This window comes from Desarmillaria tabescens (assembly GCF_030435595.1).
Source record: "Desarmillaria tabescens strain CCBAS 213 chromosome Unknown EV420scaffold_40, whole genome shotgun sequence".
Taxonomy (NCBI): Eukaryota; Fungi; Basidiomycota; class Agaricomycetes; order Agaricales; family Physalacriaceae; genus Desarmillaria; species Desarmillaria tabescens.
In genome coordinates, this window is record NW_026848339.1 from 390,041 (window position 1) to 410,178 (window position 20,138).

A 20,138-nucleotide genomic window follows, 5' to 3' on the forward strand; every position below is an offset into this window, starting at 1 on the left:
TAGTTCATTGGCCTTAGTTCCCATTGCCTGGACATGGAAAGCCTCTTTGAAGTCTATAACTAAGATGGTGTCTCCTTCCTCATACTCTTCCCACCACGATGATGGATCCGTGTCGGGTAGGGAGAAAGGAATCTTGCGACAAGTGCAACGGGCCAGGGTGACCACCCCGGTGTCCCAATCGATCAGTGGGTTATGCTTCTGCAGCCAGTCATGTCCCAGGAATAGGGGCGTGGTGCCTAGGTCCACTACCGCCAATTCAATTCTTTCCACATGGTCCCCTATCCGCAGGCGTACTTCGGCGTATTCTGTTATGTTGCCTCCTTTGTTCTGGGTGCCGTCGGCATTATAGACCGGAATGGGGCAGGCCGCCTTTTTGAGGTTGAGAGCATGATCCTTGGCCCAGGCACGGTTGATAGAACTGCCGGTGGCCCCACTGTCCACTAGGGCTTTTAGGGTGTGCACTTCTCAGGTTTCTAACGTTTCCATTTGCACGGTGATTGATATGTTATGTCCTTTCCTCCCATGTATGTACATAGGCAGCTTCTGAAGGTCCTCCATCCACTCCCATTTGTCCCTGGCCTCCTTGGCCGTTTCCGGCTGCTCCCTGAGCGCGTCCCACAACTCCAGGGTAACCTCTCCCGTACGCTGAGGGTGTACCCACTTTTTCAAGGTGGCGAATGCGGCGGGTTCATCTTTTGTGAGTCGAAGCGCCCTTCGCGTCCAGTGCGTACCGAACGGTTCGTAATACATATCCAAACCAGCCTTTCGGGTCTCAGGCGTTACTGCAGGTTCGGGGGTCATGCGAGACTTCCCCTTGGTCATCGTGACAGGTATGTTGGACCGGAGGTGAGCTTCTTCGTCTTCTACTTCTTCCACCGACGTGAGGGGTTTCTTGCCTCGAGGTGGCAGTTGGTCACCGGGCCGGTCGGTAAGGCCCCTCAGCAGCATTTGGTCACCTTCCGTCGAGTCGGTGGGGGAGGGCTCACTGCCCTGTATTTGGCCCTGGCCAAGGGCACTTGTGCATGGTGTTGTAACCCCCACTTCTGTTCCATACTTATCCTCTTTCCTAACGCCAGCAGTACTCCTGGAAGCCCTAGGCAGGCACACACATATTGGCTCGCCAGGGGGGTCGGCATCATTTGCGGATGAGACCACTACTAAATGTAGGTGGTCCCCTTGGTTCCTGGCCTCAGCTGCTTTTCCACCATTGATGGGAGGAACAACCTGAGTGGAAGGCCCACCCGTCGGAGCCGTTGGCCGGTTCTCCCTGCTGGGGCGACGACCACCACGTCTGGCATCTGTCTTGTCTTGACCTGAGGTGCTCACTGGGTGCTCCAGAACTTTCCCCATTCGGTCAAGCGGGGGTGCCTGAGGTAGACCGGCCCCTAAGGGTTCATTGTCCGACGCAGACCGCGTCGAACAGCGGAAATCCCCTCCTACGCCATGGGCGTTTTGCGATTCTTCATCCTTAATTCCTTCAACTGGTAACGCAGCAAAAAGGTTGGTATATTGTTCATACGGAGTGCCTACATATGTAGTATGAGTCCGACTAGTAGTACATGAGCATGCACCAGAAGAAATTAAGTCCCTTGCCGACACCGTCGAATCGCTTATTTCGACACCAGCTCGTCTTTTGACGACTTCTCTTCCTTGACCTCCTCTACCTTGGTGTCCTTTCCTAACTCCTCCTTTTCGGCTTCTGCGAGTAACTGGCGTAGGCGTTGGACGGTGGGCTTCTTGCGAGGTGGGAGTTTGACAGGGAGCCATTTCGATTTGTCCGTTGGACATTTATGGTCTCGGCTCCACCCGGTGTTCCCACACTTGAAGCACCGCTTGTCGGAACGGAGCTTGTCGATCTCCATTGGCTGCCCCGCTCCACCGTAGATCGTTCCCGAGGCGTCCTTCTTATCGCCTGACCCTCCACCCTTCGATTGATTTTGATTGCCTCGACCCGAACCATCCTGTTTCGGGGAGGTCTTACTGGTGAGGCCCTGGGCCACGTCGTACCAATAGTTGGCGTCGATCCTCAGGACTCACGCCTTCCATTGCGCATAGGTTGTGGGGCGCTCATTGTCCCCATGCATAACCGTCTTGCATACTGTCGGCCTTATCGCCACTTCCACCGCTTCAAACATTTGCTTCTCGTCTTCGAATTCCTCGCACTTGTGGGCTAAACGTTCGAACTTCGCGAAGAACTCTACTGCAGACTTGAAGTCCGACTGTTGGACCTTCCTCCATTCCTGTTTCCATATGGCCAATTCGGCCACCTCGCGGAATTGGACCGTCAGGTCATGAGAGAATTCTTCCCAGGTGGGGAACCTCCAGTGCCCCTGTGGGGTCCGGTACCGGTAGTACTGGTCGTTCCACCACTGCTGGGCTTCTCCTCGTAAGTAGCCCTGGGCGAACGTAATGCGGTAGGGGTTCTGCCCCTGGTCATTCATGGTGAAGTACATCGGAAAAACTTGAAAGTACACTTCACAGTGATGAAGGAAGCGAATAATGTCAGATGACACCCCCGTGAAGTATTCTGGCTGGGTAACCAACTTTGGCTTTACATCGTTCCAGGGGTTATTGGCCGTGCCTGGTGCCAGTATGTAAGGTGGTATAGGGTCCGGCGGAGGGGGGTACCATTGGTGGCACCGGCGGTTTGGGAGGCCTGGAGAGGGATCTCAGATGTGGATTGTCGTCAGGAGGCGGGTACCCTCCTGGGTACTTACTTGGTGGGATGGGCAGCGGTTGTTTCGGCACCGTCGATTCCTTTCCTTTGGACGGCCCAGCACCCGGATCATCCCAAAAGCCTTCTCCTTCGTCTTCTCCTCCCGCACCTGCCATGAATTCCATCATCTCCAAGGGATTTGGCATAGGCTGGGGGCAGCGGTACGGCTCACGAGTCCTTCATTCTGCTTCGGGGTGTACCTGGTTCCATACGAGGGCCACGCGGTGCCAGGTCTCTACTTCCAGGATGTTTTTCATGAGGTACACATCTCCGCTGTACCTTGCGCTGCGATAGTCTTCCCCTGCCTCAGTGAAGAGCCACTGGGGATCTTTCTCCATGTCTTCCATCATGATCTCGTATAATCCTTCCCAAGGAAGGATGTTGAATATAGCGGGGAGCAACGCCCCAGGCTTGGTAAGGACCATCCTTACGGCGTCCATTACCTGTGCCTCTAGCGTCACGTTGGGGGGCCTACTCGGCATCCTTCCCCTCCTTCCCCTTTCTGGTGAGTCTGTCAATCTCCTTGTTTCTCCTCCATCTCCCGATGTCAGAGTCTTCATCGGTGATTTTGGACTGGTAGGCCTCCCAGGCTCTTCGTCGCGCTTCAAGGTCAGTTCCAGCACATTCGGCGTGTCCGGCGTATCTGAGGGCAGCGGCGCATTGTCGATTCTCGACCTTGGCGGGGGTAGCGTCGGGTTCGAGGGGGAGGTCATGATAATCGGGCCCGAGGAGGGCGGCGATTTCAGCCCTCCAGATGCGTGCATCATTTGCTCTTGCAGCGTCCATTCTGGCCTCTGCTTCTGGGGCGAGCCGGGCATCTCTAGGGACTGCAAGCAACTCGACAAGGGTGTGGTAGAGTAAGGGCCAGGGACGTTGGTAGCGAGGGACGGGGTCGGCGAATGCTCGACCCGCAACTGATGGGGTAAAAGGGGTGACGGTGGTGATGTCCCCAGCGCCAGCAATTGTGCTAAGTTCCTCGGGGTTGTAATCTGGGAACTCTGCCCAGAGCTGCTGATCCATCGGTTCAGCCCTGGCGACGAGGGTTGGGAGCGTGTCAGTTTCTGGTATGGGAGGGAGGGGCCGCTCGGTTGACTCTCGGGCCACAGGAGCCTCTTCCCCTGGGTCGGCATAGACCCAACTTGTCCTTGGGTACCAAGCAATGGGGGGCCCTCTGTTCGGAGGCCAAAAAGATCAAGGGGGTCCGGCGGCATCTGAACTGGGGGTAGTCGTGGTGGAGGCCCCAAGGGCAAGCTGTCCGGGATCTTCATCGTAGTCGTCTCTGGTTCCTCCTCTCTCATACCTCCTTCGCTCGCTGTTCCAGTCTGCATCGGTCCACTTTGTTTGAGACTGCCCGCTCCAGCTGTCTCCAGTATAGGTTGCATCTTCCTCCTCATTCGGGTAGAGGTCACCGAGGAGGTCTTCGAGTTGGATCCTTTCGAGGTCGGTGAGCTCGTCACCTTCGAACTCGGTGTCAGGGCTTTCTTCGCCCTCATCCAGATGCCCGATGTCTTGTCCTCGGGCTCCATCGGCACTTGACTCGCCTTGGACTGGAGACTGGTCGAAGAGGCCTGGTAGGGGCGAGTCTCCTTGGTCGAGGAATATGCCCCTGGTATCTGTGATATCGACAGAGTCAGCTGACTCGGCGGTAGTGCTTCTGTAGGAGTCGGTGCTCGACTCTGAGTATCGCGAGCTGGACCGCGACGATCCATAGAGGGATTCTCCAGGTCCCCTGGAGGCGTTTGATTCGACATCTTGTATCGTCTGTTGAGATGCCGGGGGGATGTGAATTACTGGTGGAGGATAGGTGGGAGTGCTGGGAACGTAATGGAATGGAAGTTGTGCACGGACTCTCCTCTGTTGTCAGAAACAACGGTGTAGTCGGTACAAAATAATGGACAAGAAAAAGAGTATAAAAGTCGCAAAGACAGCGGGAATGGCATCGGACCAGGGCATCCGTGAATGGATCTATTCTTCGTACAATCCGACGGTTACAATTAACCATGCGACTGTTAGAACAGGATAGAGTTCACTGGTCGTTATCAGCATGATGATGGCTGATATTACGACCGCTTGCATGATGAGGGGGAACGGCGTCAGTTTGGAAATTGGGATTTAGTGTCGAATAAATTCGATGTGGAGTCCTATCAGGTAGGCCGCAAGTAGGGGGCCTGGAAGATAGAACCGACAAAGGACGATGGTAATTGCTACCCTTGCTAACACTGAGGCTAGCGGGTCTTGCAATAGGAAGCGCAGAACCAAAAAGGTGACTGCGATGAGTAAGAGGTAGGGGTGAATATTGGGCAACGATAAGTTGTTGGGCAATAGGTAAAGCGAGCTTTGGCTAAATGTTAACAACTAACTAATAATCGACTTAGATCAGGCTAGGAACTCCACTCGCACTTCGGTGGATGATACTCTAGCAGGTCAAAGACAATGTCAAAGCGGATTGCAGGCATGTAGACACGAAGAACGGAGTTCGAGTTGGGTAGATTAAACCTTAGCCGAAGCTGGGGTTTAGGCCAGCTGAGGCTCTACTTAAATACACTTTGATATGCTAATAATAGTATGTGAGAAATCATCCGTGGTGATCGCATATGAGTAATCAAGCTGAGTAAAATGAAGAAAAATGAATAAACCATAACAAAGGATGTGACTCCATTACCAGACCAAGACTATATACGTCTTAGTGTGGCACGAGCACTAGTTCATTCAAAGATCAACCTCTCGGATGCATATGAACAGGTTCATATTGTACCGGAGGACATCTGGAAAATGGCATTCTTGTCTATCTATGAGACATTTGTTAGCCATGTCATGCAGCAGGGAGACTGTAATGCCCCTTCTACATTTCAGCAGCTCATGAATTCAAATTTTCAGGACTATATCAGAGATTTCCTCCATGTATACCTGGATGATTTGTTCATATTCAGCAATACCATTGATGATCATGAGAAACACTTGGAACTAGTGTTCCAATGACTCTGAGATAATGAGCTATACCTCAAGGTGACTAAGTGTGAGCTTTACACTGAAGAGATTGACTGCTTGAGGCACAAGATCAATGACCGTGGCCTACATGCTGATACTGATAAACTGGGGATCATCCATAATTGGAGGATCCCCTGTAATTATCATGATGTCCAGAAGTTCTTGGGTTTAGTGAACTACCTTGCCCATTTCCTTCCTGACATTTCTGCATGGATGACCCCCATATCAGATGTCACACAATGGTCAGCCTTTCTTTTGGCGACCGGTGCATGACATATGCATGCAGAACATCAAGAATATGTGTTGCAAGACACCTATTTTAAAGCCTGTGGATGCATGATCACCAGATCCCATCTGGGTGGTATGCGATGCTAGCACTCATGGGGTGGGTGCTATGTATGGACAGGGACCCACCTGGCAGACTTGCTGACCTGCTGGATTCATGTCCAAAAAATTTAGCAATGTCCAGCATCACTACCAGGTATTTGAGCAAGAAACCCTCATGATCCTTGAGGCCCTCCTAAAGTGGGAGGACAAGCTTGTGGGATATTGGGTTCATGTGGTCACTGACCACTGCCCTTGAATTTTTTATGACCCAGTGGAATCTGTCCAGCCGTCAAATGCACTGGATGGAGTACCTTTCCCATTTTGATTTCGACATCACCTATGTTAAAGGAGTGTCAAATAAGGTTGCTGATGCACTGTCTAGGTATCATGAATATGATATGCCTGAGGATCAATTTGAACCTCACCAGTATGTATCTGCTGATGTCTGCATCGATCCTGCATGCGAAGACCTCCCCCCTCATAGGTGAGTGGAGGTTGAGCAGGCTGTAGGTGCTGAACTGGCATGACATGCTGAGCAGGTCTGGGCTATGAGAACCCATGAAGCTCAGGCAAGTATGGAGCCTTGAGACATTGAGGCAGCTTCAATGGAGGTGGCCAGGGACCCAAAAACGGTTCCTGTGTTACCTCCCCTGCCAGCCTTGAATCCAACAGTGTTCCAATCTCAGGCAAGAGGCAGCACACCCCTGCCCATGTTGATGTGCTCGGTAACGGTGAGTGACAAAAGGCTAGTGAATGGATATGAACACCACAACACCAAAACCCTCTACTACTCTACACTAATCACCAATATTATTGAGTTCGGGTGTTTCAAGTATGATAGAAGCACTCTGCAGACTTCAATAAATCAGGGAAAGATTGTTTAAAGACGTATATTTGGTACTAGTGAGCTACACAAGATGTAATACTCACACTAGCAGGGTTTTAAGACACGATTGGATGAATAGTGACTTGGGTTGAGCAACTGTGCTCGGTCTAACTCTGATACTTGGAAACTAGTGGCACTCTGGGCCAAATACTGAGTCTCACAAGTGGTCTACACTTGACTAGCGGCACCCTAGGCTTGACTAGTGGCACTCTTGGCTAAGAACAAATACTTTAACTCCGAGAAAATACTTTAACTAACTTTGAAATGCTCTGAGTCACTCCAAGACGGAATAGTAACTTTAAGACACTTCAATTTGTTCAATACTATAGGTGACTAAGCGACTAGTAGACACTTCATCGAGGTTAAGCACAAAAGCCTTTAATTGGGGCACTAGGATATGGACTAGTAGGTCACAATCATGGGGATGGCTTGCCTGCCTGTGAGGCTGCCCCTTCTACTACTTCTCTCGGGATCATGACAGTTCCATCACGCGGCATTTGCCGGAATCAATGTCTCACGTGGCATCTGAGAGACAGTCCTCAGGCCATCTCTCATGTTTGACTTTCCCCTCCACTGCCTCCGTCTCATCCTCTGATGAGATGATCGTCATTTGTTGGGCACGGCCGATTGTGTCCTCCCTCCCCCTCCCCATTCCCTGCCAGTTGTGTTGTCTTCCATCCCTTCCCTTACCCCTGCATCTTCTTCCCTATTCCATTCTTTGCACATCTTCTTTTTCTTCCATTCTCCCCTGCCCTGCTATTCACGTCATGTCATGTCATGTCGCATCGAGACTTTTCCCCCTCCCTCTTCCTTGCACCTATTATTTTCTCTTGCACCCATTATTTTTGCTTGCTAGCTCCTATTACTAATATCTGAAACCTTTCCTTGCAGTTCCAGTGGAAAGGACAGTACTACCACCACCTCCAACATACCAGACCTTGCTGCTGGTCTTGCAGTACTCAGCGCCTTCATTGTTTTTGTATCCGTGGTCATCCTCATTGTCCACCTCAAGCTCAGGAGTCTTCGACACTGATGTGCTGAACCCATTGGGCTAGCTAGACTCACGATGAATGACACAGCACAGGAACCACCATCCATGCCTCTGCCCAGGCCAGTGGGATCACCTCCTTCGGCGATAATCAACATGGCCCCAGATGAAGAAGCCAAATACGCCTTTCCTATGGGCCCGGACCAGAATGGGGACTTTGGGGTTGAGGACATTGACTGGTACATCCACCCTCTTTATACCTATACCGATATCCTGCTTACCCATGTTCTGACATTTTCTAGGTCCATGAGTTCAAATACGAGTACAGGCTTCCAAGAATTATGCCGGCAATTCCATCTCCCCCACTATGGCTCCAAAGCTGAGCGACGGGAGCGACTCATCCACTTCAGCAAAGGTGGAATGGAGAAATGGAGATCTAGGTGTGTCAATAAGTGTTCATGATATTCTTTCAGTAGCTTATTGCCCTCCAGCTTGCTTCTCCCAGCGCGGATTTCTCACAAAGGCGTTCGAAGTGGTGGTATCACGAAAGTGAAGGCAAGAAAGCCAACTCAATGACATGCATGCCTCCTCAATGCAAATGCAAGCCAGCCATCGAATACCTCTCCAGTGGGATTTTCCATTCAACACTCGAAGGACACTCAGACTCAGGCTGAGATTGACGGGATCATACCATGGGTTTGCTCCCTATCCTATGTATTAATGACACAACTTTTCTAACAAGTTTCTCAGTGTCATCGTGTGCTGGTGAAGATTGCCAATGCTCTGCTGCAAGTCCCATGCCACACCCATCTGCCCAAGCGGAGGGTAAACAACATGCCTTATAGAAAACCCTCAGTAAGTCCCTTGCTGTCATTCTGCTCTGATTCTGCTCTAACAATTGATGAATTCTTGCAGGACTCAGATCTGCTCAACAACCGGCTCTTTGCCAAGCATGTTGCTGCCATTGTCGAGGCCCAGCTGGCTGCCCGTGCATCATCGACTGACATTACTATGGCCTCATTTTCTCCATGTCCCTCAGTTGACTTTGACACCACTAGCCTGGGGCTTACAGCTCATTCTGTCAACATTGTTGATGATGTGGATCGGCCTGATTCGCCCACCATACCATTCAAAGATCTTACCCTTGAGTCAGCTGCTCTGCCCTCCATGTCTCTGCCTCTCCAGGTGATGGCCTGTCCACCTCTGACTGAACCCCTTGGCACTGCAGCTTCTGATGCCACGTCCAGCAGCTCCAAATTATGTGTTTTACTGTTTGCTGATGGTAGCCGCTTATGTTTCAATCAAAGTGAAGTTCCACCTACAACACCATTCTGATATGCATCAGATATCCAAAAGCTTATTGCCAGCTGGGATGATGGCAGCCTCGAGTGGAATCCTCCTAGTGATCACCCGATAGTGATCCATGGGCATGACATTCCTGTCAGACTCTGGAAGGAATTGTACTGTTACAACAGGACAACAGGGGATGAATGGAAACAACTGAAGAATGAGTGGACTAATTGGCAGGTACATTGTTTTCTAGATGCAATTTGTCTCGCTCACTTATCCCTGATTTCCCTGGCTATTCAGTATTTCATGAAGGCCTATCAGGCTCTCACACCAGACATGTTCTGGGCTAAGTACTCAGATACTCGTGGTCAAAGGCTCTCATATTCTCGAATCTCTACTCTCCTTCTTGCTGACTGAAAGCAGGCTGATAAAGAATTAGCCACAAAAGCAAAGGCTGAGTATGGTGACAGGTTCGAACATGAGTTTCGCCACATAAAGAAGAAGGAGAAGGTTTGGGTTGTTATGAAAAAAGATTGTGATATTGCACGTCATTACAGGAAGAAGATGGCAAATGCGAAGAGGGATTGACAACGAGAACAATAATTACAATTTTCACTAGTACTTTTTTGGACAAATAACTATGTTATTGGTGATACCTAAGCACATGGGCATGTCCGACCACAAGTCCAGCATTGAATGGTTACTTGACGGTCAAGCTTGAAGAATTCATCTCATTGAAGCATTGGATTATTGTTCCAAGAGATAAGGTATTTAACAATGGTCAAGTGGGAAAATTCAGTGCTCCAGCCACCCCACTCGCATATTTGGTGAAGTGACCAATGAAGATCGACAGAGAGCCACTGACAGCCCCCATGGCAAAATGAGTGCATGCCATAAGCATAGGGTGCTATGCCTAGGTCCCATAGATTGTTGCGGAAGAGTTCAAGAAACACTTCCATGGTCTGACAGGGATCAAGAATAAGTACATCAAGTCTAATGATAGGGAAATGAAGTACCTCACCATATGGGTATTCTTTGCAACAATCAGTCTATCTCTTTTATCCATCCTGCGGAACAGATAACCATATAGAATGTTTGAGGCACTGACCCATTCTGCGAGTGCTCTAACAGGGCATAGGTGCACCATATGTTCTGGGAGCTCTCGGAGTATGAATGGTGGTATCTCTGTGCAGAAGTCAGCATTACAACAAAAGTCCTGTGCGCTAGATAAACTCACTGCCATATGGGTTTGTCTTATGGAATGGCAAAGTGACTGACATGCAAGCTGTACTGTCCAATTCATCATCATAGAAATGTAGATCGTGAACCTGTATTTTCAGCACCTCGTCAATGCGAAGTAGGCACGTAAACGCAACAAGATAGACCGCTTGGAGGAGATGGCGCATATTTCCTCCACACCAGTTAGCAGCAGATAACTTGGTATTATCCCAGTTCTCAGGCTGGTGATTGAAGTTGTACAGCTGCAGAAGATTGTCCTTAGAAAAATTTATGAGCTGAGGAACATGAGTTGAAGAAATGACCTACGGGACCAATGGCCCGAGCACTGGTTGGAGTTTCTCCTTTAGCTACCTGGAAAGCTCGTCAGACAGGTAATAGTAGTTTCTCTCATTGTCCATTACCTTGTGTTTTTGTAAACCAACCATGTAGCATGAAACCAGTTGTGAGATCGAGGGATTTCCGGAGGCATTTTCCCTGTTCCAAGCAACATTATCTCTACCACCAGCTGTCCGAAAGCCATATGTGGTACCTGCCTGAATCTTCTGCACGTGTGAGTAGGTCCTTTGAACATCCTTCAGCCCTTTATCAACCCCATGCATATCACAGTCATCGCATCTTAATTAAATGAATGTTAGATGATCGTTGCGAATTGCAAGGGATAAACATACTTGCTCATAATAAATCCGATAATATAATAATCAATCTTTGGATCAAGCACCTTTTGCTTGAAGATGTCAGTGCCAGGTTGGATGAACCACTCTTGAACGAGAAATTCATTGAACTGTCTCATGACACTGAAAAGATAAAGTCAATCAGCGGGATAGAGAAGAGAAGTAAACAAGCCTGGCTATACCCTTCATAAGCGTCTGCCATGCCCTCTTGGATGCCTTTCGATGCCTCTCAGATGACAGTAAGAAAATCATTGTCCTCAACAGACACACTCGTGTCTATTTGTACATCACCATCATTGTCATGATTGAAAGAATCGCCGCAGGTTTCTTGCTCCCCTTCAATGTCGTCCTCAATTTCAGTTTGATCCGGATAATCAGCTCGAGACTTGTCAAGAATTCTGCAAATCCCTTTGGCATTTGTAATATCATTGCTGTCATCCATGTTCTTGGTTGCAGCAGTCATCGCAATATACAGAGGGAGAGACAGAAAGTGAGGAAACGAAAGTATATGGTTTATATATGACAAATAGGAGTAGCACCCCTGTTTAAGTGCCTTCATCATCTGTACAAAGCTCTAAGATCTCCCCAGATTCCAGATAGTGAATCTGGATGTGATATGTCAGGGACGCTGCTCGACGGTGGCGTTTTTTCACTGACATTTCTAGAAGATAGCTTGAGGTTACTCATTTCCAAGACATCAACTCGGCAATTCTTACCTGTCGCCCTCTCATCCTCATCGCTAGAGATATTGATAACCTCAACAGAGCGAGCTCGTTGTCCTGCGGGAGTTTCTATAGCACATGAGTTATACATTCCTGACTCAAACTGTGAGTCTCACCTCGCCAGTGTTCGCTCTCTTCTCTGACTTTAGTATCCACCCGTTTAGACTGCTGTGGTGGCAATGTCGGCCCTGGCATTTCTATTCTTCTTCCCTTTTCTTTGTTGCATGAGTTTTGATGTTTATGTTTCTTCGCAGTGTTGGATGTTGGATGCTCCACATCATCTAAGATGTTTGGCCGTGCATGGAGTGCTAGTACATGGGAAAGCCATACGCGAGCTTCGCATTTCTCTAGCCACTGCTCAAGGGAGTTCTGGGTGATATCAGTGTTGTATACCCCATCAATTGATGAAGTGATCTGAGTGATAACTGCATGGGGAATGACAAGGGAGATGAAAATCTCGGAGTCTGATCGTTCACGTTGATTTGCATGGATGGAACAAACTTTGGAAATGATAGCAGAAGAGGACAATGACATATCACTCTCCTGCATAACACCTCGTCGCTTATGCAAGTCCTGAAGCAGCTCACGGATTGCCAGTCCTGGAAAAACATGATCGCAAAAATTCTGGACAATACCCATCAAATGTCCCCAGATGAATAATTCCTTGCATAGCCATGCAAGTTTGGGAATGTCGGGTGGGCATGGTACTGGAGCAGCAGGTAGAGTGAACGAGCCAGTTGACTGTGATGTCAATGGTTGAATATATTGGATCAGGACTGAAACTTTTGGAAAATCCAGAGGGATGTGCGAAGCCAGTGCATGACGTCGGGAATGAAGACGGCCAGCTCCTTGGGAGTCCAACATTGCATAGAGGTCCTGGCACCACATGGAAGCAATAGTGGGGTAATTTTCAACCGTAGATGCTTTGAGGGCCTCAAAGAGTCGTTCACCGATGCCGGTTAGGGTGATGTCAACAGCAGTCTGGATTCCACACCCTTGAATCCCATCCTATTGCATGATGCATGTGTAAGAACAAGTTCACCGATGATTTCAAATGACTTACATCATAATCTCCTCCTGCAAGTAATGCAATCATTATGAGCTCATTTGGAGAAAATTGTGCCCCCTTTTCATATACTTTAATCATGTACTTGGAGTCACTTTCATCAGTACTAATATGTTCCATTCAATAATGACATTGATAGAGTGAGGAAGATACTACCCACATTCACATCACTCGTTGAGCACCAAATACCATTGTATCGAAGTCTTCCGACATCACGACATTGATCCGGTCATTGTTTGAGAGCAGTGCTAGCTCAGCCTCAGCTTCACCAGGAGCCTAAGTCCTTTATGAGAGAGGAAACAGGACAAAGATAGATCAACGTACATCCCAATAGGGGAACCCAAATCCTTCGAGCAGTCGCTTGAAGTCCGCAGTTAACCAGTCGCTTGTCTTGGTTATATTCTTTTTACACTTATTCAGAGGACACTTTGGACCGTCAAAAACAAATATGGGCGACACTGGAAGGTGAAAAAGGCATCCCAAACACTTGAACAATGATGCTTGCGCTGGACTCTTCGTTTGTCCATAATGGTACTTTGCAGCAAACATCCATCCGCTATAAAGATTAGTCAGTCTCAACATGGATGATATGCACGTGTTAAATACCTGGCATCGACACCTATGCATGGGCCCGAGTTGTGAAGCGTACCGGTCGAAATGTTTTGAGCAGACCATTCAACTAACGACATAGAGTCTGCTGGATTTAATAACTGTGAAAAACATGAGTAACATTGAATACCTAGACCACTACAGATGAACGTACATCCCAACCACCTTTAACACCCATGGTGGTAAGAGCCAAGGATACAATAGGAGGTGTTTCATATCGTGTTGAGATTTTAAGATACAGAATATCTGCATTTGAGTCTCTATTCTGCACTCAAGCCGCCTCTCTCTCAGCGGGATAGCATGGTTGCATCTACCTGGACCATCTTTCTCATTACTGAATCTCTAAGTATGCCATAAGTCAACAAGTACAAGGAACAAGTCCCTCAGTAGTGCTGGAAGATGGTGTTTGAGTCGAGGTGACGGTCTGGATGCGACAATCACTGATCAAGCATGGAGGTTGTCAGCCTAACTGGCCATAGCTTTGCGACTGGCAGTACTATGGTGAGAACTGTACGCATTGGCAGTGAGCGCCTCCTGCAGCTTGGAAGGTGCAAGAGTAGAAATGTCACGGTGAATGGTGTTGTATATTGAAACCCAACAAAGGAATCCGAAGCAAGCGTCAAGATGCTCCGTTAAGAGACATGGCTTTGATCCAGTGCAAAGGTGTACATGTCGGTGAACAGACTGTCTCCATTGTACCAGCCAAAATCCGGAGGGCATTTCCTTGTCCTGCCCACCCTATAGTACTCCATTTCAACTGCACGTCTTAAGTATTCTGCTAGAGCATGCTCCCCCTAGAGATGTGATGGGAGGCTCATAGTCATGACTGCACACGCACATACGGAAGCACCAGCACCAGCTGAGAAGAGTTGCTGCGAACTGAAGCGACGATAGTTCTTGTATGTAAAATAAAGCACGAGAAGTGTGCAGAGGTAGGTGAAGACGAGGTGTATCGAGAGATAAGCAGTTTGCATTCATCACTGTCATGTTCATGAGGGAAGAGCAGGAGAAAGAAGAGAGGAACTAAGGAAAGGTTGATCAGGAAGAAGGGGCATCAAGATGGCTAGATTGAATGTGACTCTGAATGGACTATCGTGACCAGAGGTTAGTTGATGGAGTATTTGCATGTAAAGGGCCTGAATTAGATAACGCAGCAGAGAGCGGTCGTCGAAAGGGTTTGAACTCGGAGGTCCTTGGCATTTAGCAGGCATGATGACGACAACGGCGAGGTTGGTAGGCTGGTTGTGAACTGGTCATGAGTACGAGTCGCCTGGGCTTGTGAAAGAACAGGCAACGACGAAGGGCAAATAGTCACTGCCGCATGCCAGGCCAACGGCAAGTGAAGCAAGTGGAGTGCTAAAATGGGTACAAGAAACTGCCAGCAGGTCGTCATACTCAAACGGAGAGGTTGGTGTCGCTCGGCATTTGGTGACTCGATGCTCGAGGGGAAGGTACGGGAAGTGTTGATGCAAAGAGGGGATGCTGTACTGAGAGGGTAAGGATGCGAACGCTACTCAGCTTGCAAAAGCACTCACTTAGGATCTCCGTGGGACCTTCCTCGCACACGTATACCTCGATTTCCATCATCAGCAACGTATCCTTGCCACTATACCACTCCCCAAGGGAAAACACGTCGTCTCGAGGCCTGACGGATGATCAAGTCAAGATTGAGGCAATTATAGGCTACGCCCGTTATATAATCTGCACCACGCGAGGACGAAGCCAGATACGGTTCTGCTCTTCATCTGCTTCTCCAGGAACAACTTGAAGCATCAGAAAGTTCCCCCGTTACTTGACGGCAAAGAACCGTAAGGGCCGGCCTGCGTGAAAGACTTTCAGAGCAGGTGAAGCCTGGTCATCGTGCTGGTCACAGGGTCCAACAGCATATAAATGCTGGTTCAGAACGATATCAGGGCATTCAGAGGGGGATACAGTGCTCAAAGCACGAAAGGAGCCTGGGTAATGAACTAGAACCAGCGCGGGCCGAGAATTCCACGACAGTCATTTCCAGAGACTACTTATCTCGTTGTCGACGAGCATGACACCACCAAGGATGGGAGTCTACGCGCATCTCGCACCAACGCTTCGTACTCTAGCAGCTCCCTGCCGTATCCACAGCAAGCCACTCGGCCGCCGAAACTATGACCAAAAGCTTGCGACACGGCTATATGCATCACATCTGATCCCGACCTCAATACGACTATCGCGTTGGTTGGAACGATGAAGGCCAGGAGAAGTTTCCTTACTCGCTGGGCTGGGAAAAGAGGAGATTGTTGTGTCAGAACAATGCCGACGACCAACATGGCACATATACAGAACCCGCCTTCTGGTCCGATGGTTCGTGGTTGGACCAATCCTTACGCGCCTCTTACCGCACCCACGATGTCTGCTGTTCTTCCTTGCATCTGATATGGCGACGAGTGATAAAGCCTGCACTGACTCTCTTCGAAAAGCCGGCACAATAATAACACTCTGGTAGAGAAGAGCTCGGGAATGTGTATACACGTATTCAAATATATCTTGGAGTATGTCGCGAGGAACCCTACGAATGGGAGCAAGAAGCCCGTCTGATGTTTGGATGCAATCAATGAGAGATTGTCGAACACCTTCAAGCTTCCCTAAAGCAAATCTCATCCGGAAAATTTCGGCGTCGTAGTCAAAAACTTGTTCTTGCCAACGTACGATGGTGTTTGAACAGAGATCTGCCTCTGCTTCGCTGATCCGCCCTCCGTAGTGCAGGTACCTGTTGACATCAACAGGAGAGCAGGGAACTTGAGCATCCATGGAGTGGCCACAGTTATTGCAGAGCATTATGCTGGGCGCCATGATGACAGCCTGGATACAGGCATAGAAAAGGTCAGCAGTCAGGTTGAATTAATCCAAGGAGACACTTACGGTACTAGTTGTTATGAGCAGCTTCCGACGTTTGAGACTAAGTCGAGCTGACCTGAAGAACGAACGCTTGCGAATACCAGGGCATCGTTGGCGGGAGAGAGAGCTGAAGTCGATCAATTCCGGTGGAGGGCGGAACGCTGTAGGAAGAAATTAAGAGTGGGTGCACCATCAACAATGAGAGGGAACTTACGTGTACGGACATCTTCAATGCCCACCCAGAATCAGCTAGCACAAACGCCATAATTCCTCCCTTTAGTATGGGTTCGCTCGCCGTTATGGGACCACAGGAAGGGGAAGGTGAGAGGCTGAAATTGATAGCCCTCTCGGCATTCTTGAATGGGCCTTGTAAGGTGAATCAGACGATGGATTAGCAAAAGGACGCGCAAATAAGCTACTCACCACTGCCTATTAGTCCAGCGTCGAGGAAAAACCACCATCTGGCTATTCCACATGTGAGAACACGCTCCAAGAGAAAAAAAGAACAGACCGACAGCCTGCAATGAGACTAAAAAAGATAAGTACGCGTTGACCCGGTCAAGAGGTTATACAGACTCAGTCTAATTGAAGGGTACATTGACGACATTTGCGAAACAAGAGGCGTCCAAGAAGTCCAGGGTCTTGATATCTCCAGGAGATTATCATGAGGTAAGGAACGAGTCGACGAAAGACTCATGGGGAGTAGATAGAATAAAGAGGATGGACCCAGCAAAAGACGCTAAGGACCATGACCGACGTAGCTCGTCAAGTCCAAATATCTGCCGACGAAAGACGTCAAGCAGAACGGCCGACCCGTTAGGATCAAGCCAGTCAAGAGAGGGTGTGGTGCCAGTAGTGGTGGGAGGCAGAGGCAGAGCAGATAATCGATAAGAGATCTGCTTTGTCATCATCCAAAATGGATTATTTATTTATTTACTTTTTTGGACTCGGCATTTCACTAACTTCCAAAATGGGTGCTAAGTCCCACGTACTCTGGAGACGGTTCACCCTCACCACTACGCGTCTTGTCGCCTTCTACTCGCCTCTTTCGGTTGACACAATTGTGTCGCTGACCTTGCTTGACATCTTTCGTCAGCAATAATTTCTTCTGTGACTGACGCAAACGTGTCGTCATATCCATTTGACGTTTTTCGTCGGTGGTGTCTACCAGGGAACGTGTATACGCTGAGTATCCTGGCTGCCGTTTACACAGTCACTCTGTGTCTAGCTCCAGCAATCATACGTATGTGTTTTGACCCGTTCTTTTCTGTGACAACCACTGCGTTTGGAATTAACTCTGAACTTCCATAGATATTTTCGATGCTGCCTCCTGATCTTACACCCTCAAAAATTCGTTCTAACCCGGCTATTCTGTTGCACAATGGTGCAGCAAACACATGTACGCTTGACCTCCATTCGCCTATTCCATTTTCTAAGTCTTTATCCTCCAGCTTTGGGACCTTTTGATGGTAAATGGGGTACAGTCTTCGACGACATCGACTGCTTCATCATCACCCCCAACGCCGGGATGATTTGCATGCCTCCTATGGGAACCAATCGCGAAGTCTATATGCGAGCCAACTATCGGTATGGTCACGATGACCCATTACAATGGCCGCAAGCTTATGTGGAACAATTTCCGCATCTCGCCTGCATTCGTCGGATCGAACCAGAGCCTAGTGACGTCTTTCACCCGCTTTACCGTAGTCTCACCAACTATGACTTCGTCGAATGTGATCCATCAGCAATCGTGGAGGGAGTAGGTCGCCTGTGCAGGCCAACATTTCTGAAGCTGCAGAAAGCGTGTCGCATCATCATAGAGTCCATGGATACTGTCAAAGCAAGTGAGAGTGTGATACGCAGTATGCGTGGACACTTGAGCATGATTGAGCATCTTCTTGAGCGACTCCATGCTCTCCCTACCTCGTTTTCGCGTGTCTGTCTGACGTTTGCAGAGACGCAGCGTGTTGCCCGGGAGTTACGAGCCTTCGTCGAGTATATGACCGTCTTCAAACCCCTTATGGATGCCCCAGAACGCGACGTGCCATCTCTCCCTGTGGATGAGGATCTAATGGGCACGTTCTGCAATGATGCAACTGTTGTTCAACGGTTTTTCAAAGCCGGCATTCCTGTTTGGCGTATCGTTCCCATGAAGGATCTTGGTGGTACTCGGATCGATGCACTGTTCCCGTTTGTAACGTCACCAATCACAGAGGAGCCCTGTCGTCTAAGGCTTCCTTCCGTGTTTGTTGGCTCTTCGAGGGATCCAAAGAAGTACCTCAAGATACAAGAATTTGTGATGCACTCTCTACGATGGATAGATCCTTTCGCCCTTGCATCCCCAATTATACTCAGTCGCAACGATATTCCCTTGGCCAAGGCTACATCGTCTTCGCGATTTTCTCCTTGTATGTATCCCTGTCTTATCCTTAAGTTATAACATCTGAATTATATTTAAGATAATAAAAAAAACACTCGGCCTCAGCCTAAACGCCTATTGGACCCCCAACACCCGCTCCTTCCTCCGTTAGTGGAACCATGGCGTCTTGCGCTGCTAGCTGTCGATGCGGATCCTGCGCGCTGCCACTCTTGTGCTCGTCCGGCTCTCTCCAATCCCTCGGCCAATCCTCGGGAGAATCAATACGCCTTTCCCCGACCAGACATCATTGCGACCTTGAATACTGAGGAGAAGGTGGACTCATTTCTCGTCTCATGGCTTCGTCTCCGCACACCATTGTACGCTCGTCTCACTGTGACTGAGTGTGTTCCGCCAAACCTTTATCATCAGGAGTGGCGCACAGTCTTAGCATTAGGGTTTCTTCATATGGCAAGCAAGCCAAGCGGACAGACAACCAAGGCTACAAAACGACGCCAAGAGGTTAGTAGAATGATGGATGGCTACCTCGATGATTTTCCTCTACGCGCGGATAATGACGCCTCCACGGCCTTCTGGAAAGGAAAGGCATATGAGTCACTCACAGATGAGGAACGTCGTGAAATTTGTTGGGAGCTCGCCGAAGTCAATTTTCGTTGCGAGTTCAGGGCACTGCATCGTCGAGCGACTGCGAATTCAGGGCGAATCACAGAAGTATTCGAACTAAGCCAGGTGTTTTCCATATGGCCGACATTTACCCGGACAAATTGATATCGGATGTGCGAATTATGGAGTGGCCCATCATCTGTGGCTAGAGCGTGCACCATGCATCTTTGCAATGAAGAGAGCTATGAGAGCATGGCAAGGGCATCCAGCATCCTTGGACGTTGTCAAGCCTTCCGGATGGACAGAAGAGGAATTCCTGGGCCTCGAAAAATCGATTGCTTCTTACTATGCAGATACCTTCTTCCTGTACTTCGGACGTGCACCTGTTCTTCCTCGCCAGTTGACACACAAGACTTCGGATGTGTATATCCCTGAATGTCGACCCCGAGTAGCAACGACACGGTCAGGTATTTATTTGGATGCAGAGGAGTTACTGTGATTGAGCGTGAATAGGGATTTTTTGACATCTTGCCGTACTACTTGTTTATTTATTTTTTGACATCTTGTTGTATTCCTTTGTACAATATCATTACACATTACGTTTCCCGTGCTGGAGGGAGGGTGCGCACCAGATCTATCAGATGAATCTCAGTGATGTGATATGGAGTGTTTACGCATCTATACGACGAGCTACTGCACAGTAGATGAAGCATAGGCACAGTTGGGACGGAAACGGACAGAGTACTACGGGTCGAAAAAACCCTGGCGGCGCAGTATATGTACAC

General features: G+C 48.9%; 5 protein-coding genes across 5 annotated transcripts; 2 read left to right on the forward strand and 3 right to left on the reverse strand.

The window, feature by feature from the left end:
• Nucleotides 1–7,732: 7,732 nt before the first annotated feature.
• Nucleotides 7,733–9,764, forward strand: EV420DRAFT_1711369 (uncharacterized protein). Its single transcript, XM_060479634.1, has 7 exons — nt 7,733–8,345; nt 8,397–8,454; nt 8,515–8,601; nt 8,656–8,760; nt 8,821–9,187; nt 9,251–9,432; nt 9,496–9,764. Exons 1-7 carry the CDS (start codon nt 7,984–7,986, stop codon nt 9,610–9,612), a joined length of 1,278 nt encoding a protein of 425 aa, XP_060326708.1. The 5' UTR covers nt 7,733–7,983; the 3' UTR covers nt 9,613–9,764.
• A 162-nt stretch (nt 9,765–9,926) lies between these two features.
• EV420DRAFT_1622206 (DNA breaking-rejoining enzyme) lies at nt 9,927–11,224 on the reverse strand (the record flags this gene model as incomplete). The annotated part of the gene is made up of 6 exons (XM_060475783.1): nt 9,927–10,157; nt 10,238–10,380; nt 10,433–10,691; nt 10,741–10,785; nt 10,836–11,049; nt 11,103–11,224. 6 exons carry the CDS (start codon nt 11,222–11,224, stop codon nt 9,927–9,929), a joined length of 1,014 nt encoding a protein of 337 aa, XP_060326709.1.
• A 426-nt stretch (nt 11,225–11,650) lies between these two features.
• On the reverse strand, nt 11,651–13,680 carry EV420DRAFT_1711374 (PIN domain-like protein; the record flags this gene model as incomplete). Its single annotated transcript, XM_060479635.1, has 8 exons — nt 11,651–11,710; nt 11,763–11,896; nt 11,944–12,835; nt 12,891–12,999; nt 13,060–13,169; nt 13,218–13,449; nt 13,500–13,603; nt 13,657–13,680. 8 exons carry the CDS (start codon nt 13,678–13,680, stop codon nt 11,651–11,653), a joined length of 1,665 nt encoding a protein of 554 aa, XP_060326710.1.
• Nucleotides 13,681–14,537: 857 nt separating this feature from the next.
• On the reverse strand, nt 14,538–17,070 carry EV420DRAFT_1711383 (uncharacterized protein; the record flags this gene model as incomplete). Its single annotated transcript, XM_060479636.1, has 9 exons — nt 14,538–14,984; nt 15,038–15,147; nt 15,943–16,337; nt 16,398–16,418; nt 16,450–16,534; nt 16,598–16,739; nt 16,797–16,838; nt 16,885–16,902; nt 16,950–17,070. 9 exons carry the CDS (start codon nt 17,068–17,070, stop codon nt 14,644–14,646), a joined length of 1,275 nt encoding a protein of 424 aa, XP_060326711.1. The 3' UTR covers nt 14,538–14,643.
• A 684-nt stretch (nt 17,071–17,754) lies between these two features.
• EV420DRAFT_1483405 (uncharacterized protein) lies at nt 17,755–19,852 on the forward strand (the record flags this gene model as incomplete). The annotated part of the gene is made up of 3 exons (XM_060469979.1): nt 17,755–18,781; nt 18,833–19,479; nt 19,592–19,852. 3 exons carry the CDS (start codon nt 17,755–17,757, stop codon nt 19,850–19,852), a joined length of 1,935 nt encoding a protein of 644 aa, XP_060326712.1.
• Between the last annotated feature and the right edge of the window lie 286 nt (nt 19,853–20,138).